Below are 19,633 nucleotides of genomic sequence, written 5' to 3'. Positions count from 1 at the left end.
GAGACAACTAAACCAACTTCCTCCCAGATACATGCCTACCACTTTAGAAACTAAATCTTTTATAATCACAGGCACAAAAGCAAATAAAGGTTTTTACCACAACCCATGACAAATTTATATTACATCAGTATACATCTGCGGTATGTAGCACATTAAACAATACTACCTTTAGATCGATTAGAAATCCCTCAAATGGCCTGTATGGATTATGGACAATAAGATGAAAGTTCAGTTGCTGAATAAGCAGTAGCTCATACTCCAGTATTTGTTCAAGAGCTTTTTCCTGTCCAGCAGGGCTTTCTCGAAGATTACCAACGAACTGTACACTGGACACATTAAATTCATCCACTTTACAGGCCAAAAATGCACATGTCAGCCTTGAGGAGGGAAAAAAGGAAAAAAAAGAAGACATATGTAGTATGCAGCTTCTTATCAAGAGCCCTGTTCAGAAATTTTTTATCTTCAAAACACCATATTCTGAACACAAAAAACTCCCAAATGGAAACTGGAAGTGACCATACTTTGCCTTTACTTGTTTTTAAGCTCTCAGATGTCCTTTCTCATTTTTTCAGGTCTTTACAGGTACAGAGATTAAACCTCCAATATTTTGCTTGACAGAATAACTCAAGATGCACTGATAACTCACATTATTATCCGAGGATGATACTCCATCACCGAGTTATTGAGGTAAAAACGTTTGAAATACATGGAAGCTGTTCCCTAGATTAAAAAAACAAAACAAAACAAGGGAGGGAAAAGTAAATGTAGAAGCAAAAACAGATTAAGAAAAAAAGAAAAATAAACTAAAAAAAATAATCATGAAACAGAAGAAGCATGTTTTAATATATACTACAGACATACAGGATACACATAGGCCATTTGAAAGTCTAATACATGTATGCCTGCAATATTTATGCTCAAAAGCCTGTAATATCTTCATGAGAAAAATGTGAAACTTACATGAAGTTTAAAAATCAAAGACTGAAAAGGATTTTGAAAGTCGTAAGTAGACTCAGGCAGAACATCTGACTTTTTAGATCAGTAAGTTTCCTAATGTGTTTAACAATCATGCTTCTCTGTGTATTGAGAAGTAATGCAGCGAATGCCAAATTTCCATGCTGGTCTGAATGCCATCAGCATGAAAGCAGATGTTTTCCGTAACCATTACTTGGCAGGTCTGATCCAGCACACATACTTTAATAAGGGTGTCTTGATTTCAGCTGTAATAGCTATTTTTTCCTCTTTCCTAAGTAGCTGGTGCAGTGCTGTGGCTTGGCTTTAATCTGAGAACAACACTGATAAGACACCACTGTTTTTAATGTTGCTCAGTAATGCTTACCCTGATCAAGGACTTTTCAGTCTCACGCTCTACCAGGGAAGAGGGGAAGCCGGGAGGAAGCAGAGAGAGGACACCTGACCCAAACTAGCCAAAGGGGTATTTCATACCACAGCACGTCATGCCCAGTATATAAACTGGGTAGAGTTACCCGGAAGGTCAGATCGCTGCTCCAGTCAGGCCAAGTATCAGTCAGCAGCAGGTAAGCCATCACTTGTGCTTACTGTTTTTTCTTTCAGTTTTATATTCTCTCACCTTGTTATTTTCCTTATTAACAGTAGTAGTAGTTTTGTATTGTACCTTACTAATGGGACTGTTCTTATCTCCACCCGTGGGAGTTACATTCCTTCAATTCTCCTCTCCAGCCCCCCGGGAGGTGGGGGAGGGAAGGGAGTGAGAGAACGGCTGCGTGGTTCTGAGTTACTGGCTGCACTTAAACCACGGCAGTCCTTTCTGGCTCGAAGTGTTAACGACAGATCTGACCAGAGTGTGTCTAACTGCATTCGTGATAAGCATTCATTCTTTCGGATTAATAGTTGCTTGCCACAATGCTGATTTATTGGCTCTTGGAGTTGTTGTGCTTGGTCTCAGAGTTTCAGTATGTCACAACTTACTTGCAACCTGTACTTGCTGTTATAGTGTTTATCAGCTCTGGGGCTGGGGCTAAGGTTCTCATTTTGTTGTACTTTATGACAATGGCTTGTGATACAACAGAACTACTGATCATGAAACCAATCTGGCATGCACTCTCAGCATGGTCACCACCTCTGTACTCTGGGAGGCATGTAATGGGAAATGTTAACAATTACATCTCTTTTTTTCCCTGCCTTGGATGGCCAACCTGTGAAGGAGACATCCTCCCACACCTTCTGCCCCTACCCCCCAGGCTATTTACAGCAGCATTTGAGAATTTTAAGGATTTTTTGAGTACCCTTGAAACCAGCCTGTTCCTTTTGCTGGGAACCAGCATGTTGTTGCATGTGGTTTAGGTCTTGTCTAAGGTTAAATGATGATCTAAGAACACCTCTAAGAGATCTTCCTCATGGCTGGACAGTCATGGGTGGCAGTATGTGTGAGACAGTATGGGCAAGTACTCAGACCAGCGGCACCTTTGGAACTGACAGGAGACAATACAGAGTATACATCATAATGGCTGGATGACAAAAGCAGCACAACTTTATTCTCTGCTACAGCTATGACTCCCCACTGTCTCCCTTCTGAAATGTGTTCAAGGTAAGTCATTCAAAGGTATTTTTCCTTTTACTCTTTAACCGCTATAGGTTAGTTTACTGCCAGTAAAGCTTGCTTTGTGGTCAGACAAGCACCAGTGCTTGAGAAACAACTAGGTGACAGCTCAAGTGTGGGACTGCCTCCTTTAGCTACAGCTAAAGTTCTGGGGTAAAGGGTGGACTTGATGATCTTACAGCTGATTTCCTACCTCGTTGATTCTATGATTCTATAGATAACACTCTGCCTTTGGACCATCTACACTACCCTGAAAACAGAGCGATCAAAAGGTTTGAAGCACAGCAGACAAAAAATCTGAAGGATATCCAAAGAACAACACACAGAGGCTTCGCCGCTTACCACCACGGATCTCGGCATGGCAGGCTTGAAGACGGAGCAGAAGTCCAGCAGCCGCTTTTCGTAGTGCTTGCATATCGCCAGCTCCTCATGGGGCTTTAGCAGCCGAAGGTCATTCTGCTGGACCTTGAGGGTAAGCAAAGATAAGCCTGCCTCACGCGCTGCGCCTCTCCCCACACCCTAGCTCCACCCCTCAGAGGAGGCCGCAAGGCTGACGTACCCCTCCCGACCGCCCTCTTCCTCTCCTCCCTCACGGCTCCCACTCCCACACCTTCCCAGTCGCCGCCGCCTTGCTGTGGAAGTTGCGGTTGGCCTCCTCCCGGCACCGCTCCAGCTCCTGCCCGCTGCAGAAGGTCCAGTGCTTGCGCTGCGTGCTGCTGTGGTACATGATGACGATGATGGTGACAGCGCCCCCCACGCTTTACGGTATTACGCTTTCCGGTGTAGGCAGGGAACTGCTGGGAGGTGTAGTTCAGTGGCGGGGAGGTGGGGGAAGGGCTAAGGATCGCTGAGGGGAGGGCGGGCCCGGAACGGGAAGTGGGAATGTCAGGGTAGAAGTAGGGAAGAAGTAGTCTGGGTCAGGAAAAGAGTAACAGCTAACTTGAGAAAGATTAAGAACAAACTCAAGGTCAAAACCACACAGGTTATTTTGAAAAGATCAGCAAAACAGAGGGTACCCGTGTCCCCAAAGCAGCTTGGTTCTTATTAATGCTAAAACTCACACCCCCTGAGGTAAGAGACACTTGCCCACAGAGACCCTACATCACAGAAGATGTGTAGAAATAAATACATACGGCATTGTCCTGGGTTCAGCAGTAGCAGTCATTTTTCTCCTTCTTAGTACCTGGTGCAGTGCTGTGTTTTTGACTTTCAGCCTTGGAACAACGCTGACAACACCAATGTTTTTATTTGTTGCTGGGTAATGTTTACTCTGACCAAGGACTTTCTGAGTCTCATGCTCTGCCAGGGAGGAGGGGAAGTCACGAGGAAGCAGACAGGAAACCTGACCCAAATTAGCTATGAAACCATGTAATTTATCAACATCAAATAATAATGCTGTTAGGAATATGGCCTGGGTTCAGCAGTAGCAGTCATTTTTCTCCTTAGTAGCTGGTGCAGTGCTGTGTTTTTGTCTTTCAGCCTGAGAACAATCCTGATAACACACCGATGTTTTAGTTGTTGCTCAGTAATGTTTACCCTGATCAAGGACTTTCTGAGTCTCATGCTCTGCCAGGGAGGAGGGGAAGCTGAGAGGAAGAAGAGACAGGATGCCTGACCCAGACTACCCAAAGAGGTATTCCATACCACAGCAGGTCGTGCCCAGTATATAAACTCGGGGCAATTACCCAGAATGGCTAGATGACTGCTTGGGTCAGGCTGGGTATTGGTCGGCGGGTGGTGAGCGGTTGTATTCTTTTCCCTTGTTATTTCCCTTATCATTATTATGATTGGTGGTAGCAGTAGTGGTCTGTGTTATACCTCAGTTACTGGGCTGTTCTTATCTCAAACCGTGGGAGTTGCATTCTTTCGATTCTCCTCCCCATCCCTCTGGGAGCGGGGAGGAAGAAATGGGAGTGAGCAAGTGACTGCATGGCTCTGTGTTACTGGCTGGGCTTAAATCACAACAGGAAAGAAAGAAAGCAGGAAAATCTTTATGTTCTAGCAAATGAAATCCATCTTGGTGTGTTTAAAAAGAAGTATGTGAGAAGAAATAGTTCTCTAGCCCCCTCATGTCAGGGTTGATACGTAGTGAGGTTGTAATGGGGTAGGAGTTGCCTCTTCTCCCAAGTAAGAAGTGATAGGACAGGAGGAAATGGCCTCAAGCTGCACGAGAAGAGGTTTAGACTGAATATTAGGAACAATTTCTTCACAGAAAGGGTTGTCAGGCATTGGAACAGGCTGCCCAGGGAAGTGGTGGAGTGACCATATGAATAGTTAAGGACTGTTTCAACACTGTTCCGCATGGCATCCTTGTCTCTAAACGAGTGACATAAATTTGATGGCTGGACACCCAGTGGTTGGGCTGGTTGGCCCCATACAGAGGGTTGTGGTCAACAGCTTAATGTCCAGTAATGAGTGGTATCCCTCAGGGATTGGTGTTGGGAGACTGATCCTGTTCAACATCTTTGTGGGCAACATGGACAGTGGTAATGATGTACCCTCAGCAAGTCTGCCGATGACATCAAGCTGTGTGGTTCAGTTGAGATGCTGGAGGGAAGGGATGTGATCCAGAAGGACTTGACACACTTGAGAGGTGGCCAGTGCCAACCCCATACAGTTCAACCAAACCAAGTGCAAGGTCCTACATCTGTGTCAGGGCAATCCCAGGCACAGCTACAGGTTGCGTGGAAAAGAGACTTAGAGCAACCCTGCAGGGAAGGACTTGGGGGTGTTGGGTGGCAAGAAACTGAACATGAGCCAGCTTCAGTGTGTGTTTGCAGCCCAGAAACCACCCGTTTGCTGGGCTGCATCAAAAGGAGCGTGACCAGCAGGTCGAAGGAGGAGATCCTGCCCCTATTTTCTGCTCTCATGAAACCCTGCTTCTAGCTCTGCATGCAGTTCTGGTGTCCTCAACACAAGAAGGAGCAAGTCCAGATGAGGCTACGAGGACGATCAGGGGACTTGAGCACCTCCACTAGGAAGACAGGCTGAGAAAACTGGGGCTGTTCAGCCTGGAGAACAGAAGCTGCATGGAGACCTCATAGCAGCCTTCCAGTATCTGAAGAGGGCCTGCCAGGATGTTGCAGAGGGACTCTTAATCAGGGACTGTAGTGATAGGACAAGAGGTGATGGTTTCAAACTTAATCAGGAAAAGTTCAGATTAGATATAAGGAAGAAGTTCTTCCCTGTGAGGGTGGTGATGCCCTGGCACAGATTGCCCAGGGAAGCTGTGGCTGCCCCATCCCTGGCAGTGCTCAAGCCCAGGGTGGACAGGGATTGGAGCAACCTGGTCTAGTGGAAGGTGTCACTGCCCATGGCAGGCAGTCAGAACTGTGTGAGCTTGAAGGTCCCTATCAGTTGTCCTAACACTAGTTAACTAGTTAAAATTTTTATTGCTCATGCTAAGTAGTACTTTATTTTTCATTTAGCGTCACTGGTATCAGTGAGATCCTTTTGTCAAAGGAGCACTACTCTGTGTTAGCAAAATATACTGGTCATTCAAACCAGTAGAAAAATGTATCTGTATATAGCTATAATCCACTTAAGTACGAATATGCAATACAGGGACATACAAGTTAAGGTACTCAGCAAAAACACAGACTTTAAATAAGTGAAAAAGGACCAGAAAGAACAGTTTGGAATTCCTGACTTTTACACCTTTAATTATAAAGGAAAACCATCTGCATTTAATAAGGTACAACTTCAGAAACATATTAAGTGTATCATCTTAAAGAAACCATGGATCATGGGAGCAGAACTTAAGTATGCTGAGGCAGAGCTGTTTGTTTATTCTTAAATTAAGGGCATCACATTCATCCAGTGACGAGGGCTGAATTCCTTCTCAGCAATCAGATTTGTATGTTCCTTTTGCTCCTGTGCAGGTCATCTGTTGAAGTCAGTGGAAGATCTTCCTGAAGACCAAAAGCCAAGGCTGGCTTTTACAGAGGAAATTGGTTATTTTTGCCGTTCTTCACTGACATATAGTGAATCATTCATTGGGAAAGTTCTGTTTGTTCCATCCCTTGTTTCTTGCTTTTCCTTCTTTACTTCTTATTTCCCCTTACTGACTTTGTCCTGATGTTCTTTACTTTTCAATTTTTTTGCTGCTCCATTCTTCCCACTCCACTCCCAGTATGTCATCTCATATGAATATAATTGAGGTACTGATACTGGTGCTGAAAAGTCGTCACTGGATTTCTGGACTGATAGTACCCATAGTTAAGAAGAAACTGAGGATGTGGGCTTCTGAGTCACCAACTGCAGCTGTCTTCATATTTAGAAAGTGTTGTTGTGGCATGTTTGCAGAGATACGTTTGGAACTAAGTGTGCTTGAAATGTACTTTAAAAGTAAGAACACTTAGACACTGCAGAATAATCAGTATGTTGTAGGCCACAAAAATAGGACAAGCAGGCCACTTCCAGACTAGAAGATGTGTGTAGAACTCTTCTGGTTTAGGTTTTGCAACATTTCAGATACTTTCTTTAAGGCTCACAACCACAAAATGCCAAGATAGCATGTGGATCAGTCATCTTATGTTCAGTTATCACAGGCAGATACCACTTTAGAAAATAAGTGTGAGCTACAACACAAGATCCTGGTCTGAACCTGAACTGTAGCAGAACGTAGTGCTCGGAGCTGGGGCTTCAGTTTACTTTAAGGTAAAGGAACAAGTGTGTTGCAAAGGTAAGGTTTGATGTGAACTCCCCTAAATTTCAGGGTTATTTGCTGCTTGAGTTCTTTCCGAGACCTTACTTCAAATTGCTGTGTGTTTGCAAAGGGACTGGAAAGGATAAAGATAGGTTGCTTTCACTAAAGGATCTGTCAGTTGTTTTGACCCTGTGGGTACAGCCTGCAGAGCTCCATGAGCTCCCTTTCCTGCCTAAGGCATAAAAAACCTGAAAATTAAAGTTACTTTATGTGATACTTCACATGATTTTGGCCATGGCAGTTTAAGAATCCTTTACATGTGAGTACCTCATATAGGGAAGTGTGTTGTGCCAACCTCATCCTTTATCCCCACGCTTCTGCCATGCTGTGAAGTTGTCTCTCGGTGAGCCAGTAGTCGTGTTAAGCCAGACAGATGCCCCGCACTCAAGGATTTTAGAGGATGTGGTTATTCTGGCAACACGGCCACGTGGAAGCAGACAAAACTACTTCTGCACTCATTGTGTAAGGTTTTGCCCTCTGGTCTAAATGTTGCAGATAATGGAGTTGGATACCATGTGTCTGATTTTGATTCTTCAGTAGCTGATGGAATCACAGCAAGACGCAGTAGCTGGAAGCATCAGACAAATGGCTCTTAGACCATAATATATTAATAAAAACAGGGTTTTTTCCTACGAAGAAGTCACTGCTTTCACTATGTTGTTGAGACAAAGTGGGCTGAGAGACAAGGCTGAGGATTCATTATCTCTTCCAGAGATCATGGCAGTGACCCAGGAGAAGCAAAACTCCTTTCTTAATGCATACAGTTTTTACAGTTTGAATTTTATAGCTTGTGATATTTACTCTTTTTTTACATTTTTCCTAATTACCTAAGACATCTTTATGTTGTGTCAGAATTACATGATTTCTAATAACAGTTACTCATAGCTGTGTTCATGAATGAAAATAAATTTCTAACTTAAAATATTTTCCTGTATTTGTGTTTTTTCTATCTCATCTTACCCACAGTCCTTTACTGAGGCAAAACCTAGCCCATCCTGTGTTGTTACTTGAAAGACTGGATAGTAAGGATCCCCATTTTCTCTTCTACTTTGGAAATATGTTGTGTAACTTGCTTACTTGGCTTGCTTCCTCCTTCCTCCTCACATCCTTATTAAGGGGCAGGTGTTTCTGGAAGGAAGAGAAGACTTGAGATGACTCTCGTTCTACACCACCCTTTCATTGGAAATATAGACATCAAGTGCCTGTCTCTTTTTCCTCTGAAGATGAAGATAGGGTAATAGAAAATAAAAATAGATTTCTAAAATTTGGGACAAGAAATGAAGATATTTGTTCACACCTGTGAAATGATGAAATATAACAAGGGAAAGTGCAGAGTCCTGCATCTGGGCAGGAACAACCCCAGGTTCCAGTATAGGTTGGGGAACAACCTGTTAGAGAGCAGTGTAGGGGAGAGGGACCTGGGGGTCCTAGTGGATGACAGGATGACCATGAGCCAACACTGTGCCTTTGTGGCCAAGAAGGCCAATGGCATCCTGGGGTGTGTTAGAAGGGGGGTGGCTAGTAGGTCGAGAGAGGTCCTCCTTCCCCTCTACTTTGCCCTGGTGAGACCGCATCTGGAATATTGTGTCCAGTTCTGGGCCCCTCAATTCAAGAAGGACAGGGACCTGCTGGAGAGAGTCCAGTGCAGGGCAACTAAGATGATTAAGGGAGTGGAGCATCTCCCTTATGAGGAAAGACTGAGGGAGCTGGGTCTCTATAGTTTGGAGAAGAGGAGACTGAGGGGTGACCTTATTAGTGTATATAAATATGTAAAGGGCGAGTGTCAGGATGATGGAGCCAGGCTCTACTCAGTGGCAAACAATGATAGGACAAGGGGTAATGGGTCCAAACTGGAACACAAGAGGTTCCACTTAAACTTGAGAAGAAACTTCTTGTCAGTGAGGGTGACGGAACACTGGAACAGGCTGCCCAGGGAGGTTGTGGAGTCTCCTTCCCTGGAGACATTCAAAACTCGCCTGGACACATTCCTGTGTAACATTATCTAGGTGTTCCTGCTCCGGCAGGGGGATTGGACTAGATGATCTTTTGAGGTCCCTTCCAATCTCTAGCATACTGTGATACTGTGAAATACCAGGGATCAAATAATTTCTTCTCTTCTCCATCTTTGTCGTAAGCACGTTTTCACTGGGGTGTCCTTCCTGTTTGGCTGTCTTTCAGTGCCAGAAGACAGAATACCACCCTGAGCAATGGATCATCATGTCATCTGCAGTTCTAAGCCAAACATCTCCTATATACCTCAGCATTCTGAAAGTTGTTCTTTGCTGGACTTAACAGAAGTAGCTCTTCACAGAATTCAGAGTCGTATAAGTGGGTTTAGCTGGGTTTTTTTCTTTCATTTAACTTCTTTAGTGCATTCAGTTTGGCAAGAAAACATGTTCTTCTTTTGTGTTTGTAGGATATGCTGACATGAAGGAACTGGATCCCTCTTAAACTATAGTGCCTGAAATAACTAGTACATAAAGGAATCTGATAAAGGCTGGCAAATGCTTTTATAGCTTCATTGTAAAGATATAAAAGAAATGGATGAGAAATTTGAGAAATAGATGCACTGAAACTGGATGATATGAAACCTTACATATAAAGTACTGTTCTGATCTATTAGTCAAAATACACTATTAAGCCCATCAGTGAGCAATTTTGTGAGGGCTAGCTGTGCATCTAATGTTTCCTGACCTGATAAGCACTGACCTGAGAACATAGGAGGTTGCAAGAAATGGCATAGATCTTCCTTCTTGATACCCAAAAGCAACCTCCATGCTGGAAGAGGTCCTAGGTTGCAGAGATGAGGTGCCTGCCCTATGGAAATGTCTTTGTAGGTCTTGAAATTTCACTGTGCTGCCTCATGTTTGCTGTCACTTTTCGTGCTGCCAAGCTCTTCTTTGGGGAAGAGCAGGAGTAGAGATTTGGGGGCAAGCAGGGAAGAGGAAGAGGGTGGAGCCTGATGTGCCTTGACAACCCTCAGGCTACAGTGGATATTTTAGAATACATTCATAGAATCATAGAATCCCAGACTGGTTTGAGTCAGAAGGGGCCTGAAAGCTCATCCAGTTCCAGTCCTCTGCCATGGGCAGGGGCACCTTCCACTAGACCAGGTTGCTTCAAGCCCTGTCCAACCTGGCCTTGAACACTGCCAAGGATGGGGCAGCCACAGCTTCTCTGGGCAACCTGTGCCAGGGCCTCACCATCCTCACAGGGAAGAACTTCTGCCTAAGAGCTCGTCTCAATCTCCCCTCTGTCCGGTTCAAGCCATTCCCCCTTGTCCTGTCCCTACAGGCCCTTGCCCAAAGGCCCAAAGGCCCTCCGCTTTAGGCACTGGGAACTGCTCTAATGTCTCCCCTTAAGGAGCCCTCTCTTCTTGAGGCTGAACAAGCTCAACTCTATTCTCAAAAATTCTGAAGCTAAACTTTTCAGGAGAAAGAAATCCTTATCTTTCCCAACAGACTACTGAGAAGAAATGTTTTTCGAAATATAAATGGTTCCTAAGAGGACTTAGAATTTTCTTTTGGCCCTGGAGAAAGAGATAAGTTGGATGCGACTGTACATGTCTGAATGACCTTAAATTACTAGGAAGGCACCCTGATGACCATGGGCATTAGTCTCTGAAGTATTTTCTCTTCTCCTTGAGATTAAATAATTAACAGTTTCAGAATTTTCACAAAAACTTCTAACATACTCCATATGTTTAGAAAGGACAGAGTCAAATTAGTTGTCTCAATTTTTCTTGAATGTCTGATCTAACAAGTGGATTAAGAATACTTTGTGATGTGGGGAGAGCCAGCTTACCAGTTGGAATTCACACACACAGTATCACAGTATGTTAGAGATTGGAAGGGACCTCGAAAGATCATCTAGTCCAATCCCCCTGCCGGAGCAGGAACACCTAGATAATGTTACACAGGAATTGATGATGTTCGCTCCAGTTTTATTGTTAAACCAGAAACAATGAAATTGTTTTAATTATCACAATATTAATTTGTGATCAAAAAAGGGAATAACGTATCAGTGAGATGGAGTGGACTTCCATAACAGTTTGTTCTGCATCTGATATGCTTCAGTAGTTTCGGCTGGATGATGTACTGCATGTCCAAATATTACATTTCCAGAAAAATGCAGCCTGGGATGCTCTACAAGTGCACTGGGGAAGAGGATTAGGTTTAAAGTGATTTTGAGAAAATTTTGGGAAAGCGCAAAATATGGTTATGTGGGATCAGCTGCACAAATGCAAGATGCAAAGTATCTGTATAAGTCATTCCTTGGTGGGTAGCTGTCCCCTGGAAAAGCTGAATATGAGCCAACATCAGGCTACTGCAGATGGGTACATCATTATTAATACTGCTTTTTTGCTTTGCCTAGCACAGGTAAGCTGGACCACTTCCCCATTTGGGGCGCTTCCAGTAAAAACAATGGTCCACTTCAAGAGTCTGAAAGAAAAATTCTGAAAGCTTTCTAAAAATGGGAGTTGTCTGAAGTAAATAGCAACTTTACTATTGCTATTTAGTAATAGCATACTATTACTATTAGTATATACTATATTAGCATATTAGTATATACTATACTATTAGTATATACTATACTATTAGAATACTTTTCATAGCCACAAAGGTTGCATGTCTTTGAAGGACAGGACATTGGCCTGATACAGAAGAAAGTAGAATACAGTTCAGATGTTAGCAAAAACATAGAATTGCTGTAGAAATGTTCCCTTGTGACATGTCTGTCAAAAATTCCATGAATAAGAGGTGATTTTGACTTGGCCAGTGGAGACCATGATGAACTCTCAAAATTTTCTTCAGTCTTGTAGTTCTGTGGTTCTGCTGGTTGCCATGTAATTGAGATCACATGCTAGCAGCTTGTATGTGCACTAGAAAGGAAATTTTCTACTAAGATTAAGTTTAAGAAACTTTTTCTTTTCACTTTGCACGACAGCCTGTGTTATTTGAATGGAATATTCTTGATTTTTTTTTGGTATTTTTGAAAATAATGAAATGTAAATATCTCACATGATTTGAATATATGATACATTTAGAATCATGGAATGGTTTGGGTTGGAAGAGATCTTAAAGATCATCCAGCTCCAACCCCCTATATTTCATTTATATATTTATTTATATATTTCATTTATGTATTTTTATACCTATATTTCATTTATAGGTATGTCGTGGTTTAAGCCCATCTGGCAACCCAGAACCACACAGCCACTTCCTCACTCCCCCTCTTCCTCCCCCCGCTCCCAGAGGGGTGGGGAGGAGAATCGAAAGAATGCAACTCCCACGGTTTGCGATAAGAACAGCCCAGTAACTAAGGTATAACACAAACCCACTACTGCTACCACCAATCATAATAATGATAAGGGAAATAACAAGGGAAGAGAATACAACCACTCACCACCCGCCGACTGATACCCAGCCCAACCCGAGCAGTCATCTAGCCATTCTGGGTAATTGCCCCAAGTTTATATACTGGGCACGACCTGCTGTGGTGTGGAATACCTCTTTGGGTAGTCTGGGTCAGGCATCCTGTCTCTTCTTCCTCTCAGCTTCCCCTCCTCCCTGGCAGAGCATGAGACTCAGAAAGTCCTTGGTCAGTGTAAACATTATTGAGCAACAACTAAGAACACCGGTGTTATCAATGTTGTTCCCAGGCTGAAAGTCAAAAACACAGCACTGCACCAGCTACTAAGAAGGAGAAAAATGACTGCTACTTCTGATCCCAGGACAGTATCCACCCCTTATTCCCTTCTGTTCACGTCATGCTCAGATCCCACAGTTTTCAATATACCATCACTCCTGTCTCATATATATATATATATATATATCTACATCTACATATGCACAGAGAGACATCATTCCTTAGTTCTTGGACCAGTTCCTATAAAGCTGCTGAGTTCATCTGGTCCATGATGTTGGGCTCCATCTCTTGTAACAGTCTTTCAGAGCAGGAGAGACCGTGTGCAGTGTCAGGCTGTTGCCTGCTGACACCACGGAACTCGTCTGGTCGCTGCTGAGCTCGTCTGGTTTCGTCATTCTTTGTTGGAGTGGTGGTAGAGGGAAGTCAGGACCAGTCACTGGTGATCTGAAGACATCTAGTTGGTGGGCTGTAAAAGTGCTACATAGCAGGCAACAGCATACAATTGAGTTCATTGGCTGTTTTCCCCAAAAATCAAATCCCCTTGATGTACACATCGGACCTCCCCATCTTCCTGCATTACCCAGCAAGTATGTACAGGTCCCTGAGCAAAAGCAATCCCATGAGTGGGTTTGCCTTTACCTGAAGCAGGAATAACCCAGACTGTCTTCCCCAGCAAATTCTGCATGTGCACCACGGGAACTTTGTCCCCTTCTACAGTATGTAAAAGTTCTGACTGGGCTGGGCCAGCCCTGTTGGCAGATCTTCTGGTGTTGACCAACCAGGTGGCTTTTGGTAAATGTGTATCCCAGTGTTTGAAAGTCCCACCACCCATTGCTCTCAGTGTAGTTTTTAACAGCCCATTGTACCGTTCAATTTTTCCAGAGGCTGCTGCATTACCCACTCAATGCCATGCTCTTTGGCACAAGTGTCTATAAGGTTATTCTGGAAATGAGTCCCATTGTTTGACTCAGTACCTTCTGGGGTGCCGTGTTGCCACAAAATCTGTTTCTCAAGGCCCAGGATAGTATTCCGGGCATTGGCGTGGGGCACAGCATGTCTTTCCAGCCATCGGAGGTTGCTTCCACCATGCTAAGCACATGGCGCTTGCCTTGGCGGGTTGGTGGCAGTGTGATATAATCAATCTGCCAGGCCTCCCCATATTTGTACTTCAGCCATTGTCCTACATACCAGAGAGACTTTGACGGCTTGGCTTGCTTAATTGCAGCACGTTTCACACTCGTGAATAACCTGGGCAATAGTTAAGTCCACCCCTCAATCACGAGCCCACCTGTATGTTGCATCTCTGCCCTGATGGCCTGAAGTGTCATGGGCCCACCAGGCCAAAAATAATTCACCCTTATGTTGCCAATCTAAGTCCATCTGAGCCCTTTCAATCTTAGCCGCTTTATCCACTTGTTGGTTGTTCTGGTGTTCCTCAGTAGCCCAACTCTTGGGTACATGAGCATCTACATGGCGTACCTTAACCACCAGGTTCTGCACCTGGGCAGCGTTATCTTGCCATAGTGCAGCAGCCCAGATGGGTTTACCTCTGCGTTGCCAGTGGCTCTGCTTCCATTGCTTCAACCACCCCCACAGGGCATTTGCCACTATCTATGAGTCAGTACAGAGGTAAAGCACTGACCACTTTTCTCGTTCAGCAATGTCCAAGGCCAGCTGAATGGCTTTCACCTTGGCAAACTGACTTGATTCGCCCTCCCCTTTCGCAGTTTCTGCAACTTGTTGTCAGGGACTTCATACAGCTGTCTTCCATCTCCAACGCTTCCAAAGCACTGGAGGGTCCCACTGGACTAGATACTTGCCCATACTGTCGCACACACCCTGCCACTCATGACTGTGCAGCCTTGCTGAAAATCTCTTGGTCCTCCTGTGTCATTGTCTAAGCCTAGACAAGACCCAAACCCAACTCTGCTTAACTTTCAAGATCAGATGAAATGGTTGTGGATAAAACACACTCTGTATGTGTGCCAGCATGGTGATCCCCATCACAATCAGCAGGCAGGTCTCAAGGGTACCCAAAGGCCATTCAAAACCTTCAGAACTCTTAAATGTTGCTGTAAACAGTCTGCCTGGGGAGCTGGGATTATAAGGGAATGTCTCCTTCATAGGTGACCACCCAAGGAGGGGAAAGAAGATGTGTAATTGCTAAACACTTCTATTATATTCCTCCCAAAGTGTAGGGGTGATGACCACACTGGGAACGCAAGCTAGATCAGTTTCATGATCAGTGAGTCTATTGGAAAATTTATAACATGGTATGTTTTCCTGTAGATAAACAAGCTGAACTTGAGTACAATATTCCTTTAAAATGCTGAGGGAGATGTTGGTAGTATTCACAGGCTGTGACTTGCTTGCCTGTGGTCTGCTGGTTTGAAACAACTTACACAACATGGGCTGACAGATTTTTGCAATAGTAGGATATAGTCATAAATTCACTCTAAGTGTATAATGTGTAACTGCTTGTTTATAGGAGGAAAAGTGTCACCTAATTTTTGCAATAGTAGGAGATAGTCGTAAATTCACTCTCAGCATGTAATGTGTAACTGCTTGTTTATAGGAGGAAAAGTGTCACCTATATGAAAACTTAGCCCAGTAAAATCAGGTATCATGCCAGTAAAGGCAGCTTCCTTCTGTTCATTCAAAAACACTACCAGATCTCATTAGTAAGTGCTGGATAAGATTTATCACTTCTGGCATGACACAAATTTTGTGCCTTAAAGAGCCTTATTTATCCAAATACTGTGGTCGTGCTTCAAACTCTTGTGTGCTGTGGACTCATCGGAGAGTAACTTGAAAGTGATTCATAATCCATAAAAAGGATTCTTGGGGGGAAAAGTATTAGAGGTATCACACTGAAGCCACCCTACAACTGTAGGGAATATGACCCATTCTTTATATGAGGTAGCTTAATTGGCAGAGAAAGTTTTTCTTCATCTCAGTTACAGTTCAGAACCAGTCTTCATTTTCGGTAAGAAAGTCATGTTACTGAATCAAAGACTAGAAACCGCAGGAAATTTCTGTAGAGCTGTTTACAGTGACATGGCGTTCTCAGTGCTGTTAGTGTAAAGTGCTGCAAAGTGGTAAAAGAAAAATGATGATGACAGAGAACTTGCACAGCTGAAGATCTTTTTTATGCTCACATAATAATGTGCTGCTCTTTTCCCTGGAGGAAAACAAACCATCTAGTTCACAAGATTCCACAATCTTTTCAATCTGCTGATAGGTATATTATTTTCAATGAATTAAATATAAAACCCTGTTGAAGTAATTTTTCTCTATTACTTTTAAGGTAATAAATACTTTTGAGAGGTGACCAGTGTCATCATCTCCAACACAAAAAGAACTTGAGATCAGTTTATACTTGGAGAAGCCCTCTGAACCCATTATTTCTTGAGTGCTTTTGCATGTTATCCTCAAGATTTATCTTTCTGAAATACTTTTCAGCTTGTTATGTACTATGCTTCAATTAAACCACCTGTAAATCATTGACTCCACTGGAAATTACAAGCATAGAGCAAATGGACTCCATGTTACCCCCCTTGAAGTTCTTTTCAAGAAAGAAAAAGGCATGGCTATTCTGGGGTGTGTCCAGGGATATATTTCAGTTTATTTTTACGCCCATCCCACAGTGAATTCAACAATTAGAGAAATGGCAACCTTCTTTCACATATTCCCACTTTAAATATGTAAATTCAAGATGGTGACAAAAGTGGAACCAAGGCAATATGTGGACTTTGCTGTTAGCTATATAAACTAGTCAAGCTAGAGTAGTTTAGTTACTTTGGTATTTTCTGAGTAACCATTTTCTAAGTGTACAAGGATTAGATGGATAAAGAGAAGCAAACAGAGAGGCAGTCCACCCCAATTCTTATTTGTAAACGCTGCTCAGCCGTTGCACAGATCTAAAACAGCATTGGAAAGCAGAAAAGAACCAGTGCTTGTTATTGAGGGTGACTATAAAATTATGACACATAAATACTTAAGTCTTTGAGTACCGGGAACATCTTCTCTGTAGCTGTCATTTACTGCTCACAACATCCCATTAAGAGCAGTTGTTTTATTAGCCAAAGTACTATACAGTTTGTGTACACTGCATAATGAAAGCACCCAGTGGCAAAATGTCTAAATGTAGCCTGGCAAGCATCTTTTTGTGCTGCCATAGACATTAGAGAAATAAGACTTCTGTAATGTAGATTCTATGGAATATCATTATAGAGACTATCAAAAATCATTAACTAATTTGACTTCTATGATCCATGTGTATCCATCCATGCAGCAATCCTGATTCTTACATTGTTAGCCTGTGTTTATTTTCCTCCTCATATAACAAAGCTGTAAGGGTTGCCTGGCATTTTTTAAAACAAAGAAAGAATAGGGTGCCTCTATACAAATGCCTGTAGTATGTATGCGGAACAAATGAGGAATTAGAGATGTGTGCATGTCTACAGGGGTATGATATCATTGGTATCACAGAAACATGGTGGGATGGCTCCTATGACTGGGGTGTTGGAATGGAAGGTTACAGGCTCTTCAGAAAAGACAGGCCCAGCAGGTGGGGAGAGGAGTTGCTGTTTATGTTAGGGACAGGCTGGAGAGTATGGAACTCTGTCTGGGGACAGATGAGCAGTCCACAGAGAGTTTGTGGGTCAGGGCTAAAAGGAGAACAGCGATGGGAGACATTACTGTGGGGATCTGTTACAGACCACCTGATTAAGAGGACTCTGTGGATGGAGCACTCTATAGACAGATAGGAAAAGCCTCACGCTAGCAGGCCCTTGTACTCTGGGGGAGTTCAACCACCCTGATGTCTGTTGGAGGGATGGTACGGCCCGACACAAGCAATCCAGGAGGTTCCTTGATTGTGTGGAAGACAACTTCCTTCTGCAAGTAATAGAGGAGATGACAAGGAGAGGTGTCATGCTTGACCTCATGCTCACCAACAGGGAAGGACTGGTTGGAAATGTGATGCTCCAGGGCAGCCTTGGTTGTAGTGATCATGAGACAGTCGAATTTGAGATCCTCAGGACAGTGAGGAGAGCGTGCAGCAAACTCATTGCCCTGGACTTCAAGAGAGCAGACTTTGGCCTCTTCAGGAACCTGCTTAGTAAGGTTTTATGGGATATAGCTCTAGAAGGCAGGGGGGCCCAAGACTCTTGGTTGATATTCAAGGATCACCTACTACAAGCTCAGGAGTGTTGTATCCCAACTAGAAGGAAGTGCAGCAGGAGGGCAAGGGTGGATAAGGAGCTCCTGAGGAAAATTCAAATGAAAAAAGAGGCTTATAAAAGGTGGAATCAAGGACAGGTGGCCTGGGAAAAATACAGTGATGTTGTCTGGGAAGCTAGGGACCAGGTTAGGAAAGCTAAGGCCCAGTTAGAATTAAACTTGGCTTGGGATGTGAAAGAAAACAGGAAGGGAATCTATAGGTACATGGCAAATAAAATACAGACTAGGGACAGCGTGGGCCCCCTCAGGAAGCTCTCGGGAGAGCTGGCTACACAGGATTTGGAGAAGGCTGAGGCTCTTAATGACTTCTTTGCCTCAGTCTTCACTGGCAAATGCTCTGACCACACTACCCAAGTCTTGGAAGGCAGATGCAGGGACTGTGAGAATGAAGACCTTAGGCCCACTGTAGGAGAGGATCAGGTTCAAGACCATCTTAAAAATCTGGACGTGCACAAGTTCATGGGTCCAGATTGGATCCATCTGTCGGTCCTGAAGGAGCTGGCAAATGAAGTTACTCAGCCACTGTCCATCATATTTGAGAAATCATGGCAGTCAGGTAAAGTTCCTGACAACTGGAAAAAGGGAAATATAACCCCCATTTTCAAGAAGGGGAAAATGGATGACCTAGGGAATTACAGACCAGTCAGTCTCACCTCTGTGCCTGGCAAAATCTTGGAGCAGATTCTCCTGGCCAGGTTGGACAGAGCCCCTGTGTGACATGGTTTAGTGAGAGGTTTCCCTGCCCATGGCGGGAGGGGGTTGGAACTAGGTGGTCATAAGGTCCTTTTGAACCCTAACTATTCTGTGATTCTATGATTCTAGATATTTAACTATAATGCATATTTTGCACATTAGGCAACACCCTTTATCTGGTGATTTCAGAATGCGTCTCAAAAATTTATTTATGGTTTCTTTGCAGCCCCAAGCCATAACCTGGGAACTGTATGGTTGCCATTCATAAAGCTCATCCATAACTTTCTCCATCTTAAACTTGGTACATTGTTTGGACCCAATATTCTGAGTAGGAGGTTGTTACAGAATATGTTGTCCTAGAAGTCATTAATGTACTTTTTGGTTTACATGTATTCATGGCCATGTTAAGCACACTGGGTTTTGTAGCAGCATAGTTCAACAGCTATCACACCTTCTCCCTCACTCTTAGACCACAGATTATCAGGCTTAGCATTTTTAGTGTTGTGTAAGGCAGACATTCTGTTTCTCAGCTGATAGAAATATACTTCACTAAGTCCGCTCCAAATTTCCTTTGATCAAAACTGTATGTCCTGGTGAACATCTTACTATTGCTCTGGGAAATGGCATTAACACTTCCCTGTCTGTCATAGAAGTTTTCCTGATATATATTTTGTTGTTGATTGGTTGGTGGGGTTTTTTGTGGCCTTTTGTTTGGTTTCTTTTGGTTTAGTTTTTATTTGTTTATTTTGTCATGGCTT

At 43.5% G+C, this 19,633-nt stretch overlaps 2 protein-coding genes across 7 annotated transcripts in view; one reads left to right on the top strand and one right to left on the bottom strand.

Moving 5' to 3' along the window:
• Window positions 1-3,349, bottom strand: part of CCNH (cyclin H) — a 36,328-nt gene extending 32,979 nt beyond the window's left edge. For all 6 annotated transcript variants that reach the window (XM_061468828.1, XM_061468826.1, XM_061468824.1 and 3 more), the window contains exons 1-4: window positions 3,192-3,349; window positions 2,924-3,046; window positions 647-720; window positions 167-377 (exon numbers count right to left, since the gene is read on the bottom strand). In XM_061468828.1, the coding sequence (XP_061324812.1) occupies window positions 167-377; window positions 647-720; window positions 2,924-3,046; window positions 3,192-3,308 (525 nt within the window). In that variant the 5' untranslated portion in view covers window positions 3,309-3,349. The remainder of the gene's footprint in view (window positions 1-166; window positions 378-646; window positions 721-2,923; window positions 3,047-3,191) is intronic.
• LOC133277187 (cytochrome c oxidase subunit 7C, mitochondrial) overlaps window positions 1-19,633 on the top strand; it is a 568,656-nt gene that overhangs the window by 267,737 nt on the left and 281,286 nt on the right. The window lies entirely within an intron of this gene.

The sequence above is a fragment of the Pezoporus flaviventris genome, unplaced genomic scaffold (assembly GCF_033815535.1).
Source record: "Pezoporus flaviventris isolate CSIRO_AGI_PZ_B2104156 unplaced genomic scaffold, CSIRO_AGI_Pfla_v1 ptg000052l, whole genome shotgun sequence".
NCBI classification, from domain to species: Eukaryota; Metazoa; Chordata; class Aves; order Psittaciformes; family Psittacidae; genus Pezoporus; species Pezoporus flaviventris.
Note: the sequence above shows the minus strand (reverse complement) of the source record. Positions and strands in the feature narration are given on the sequence as shown.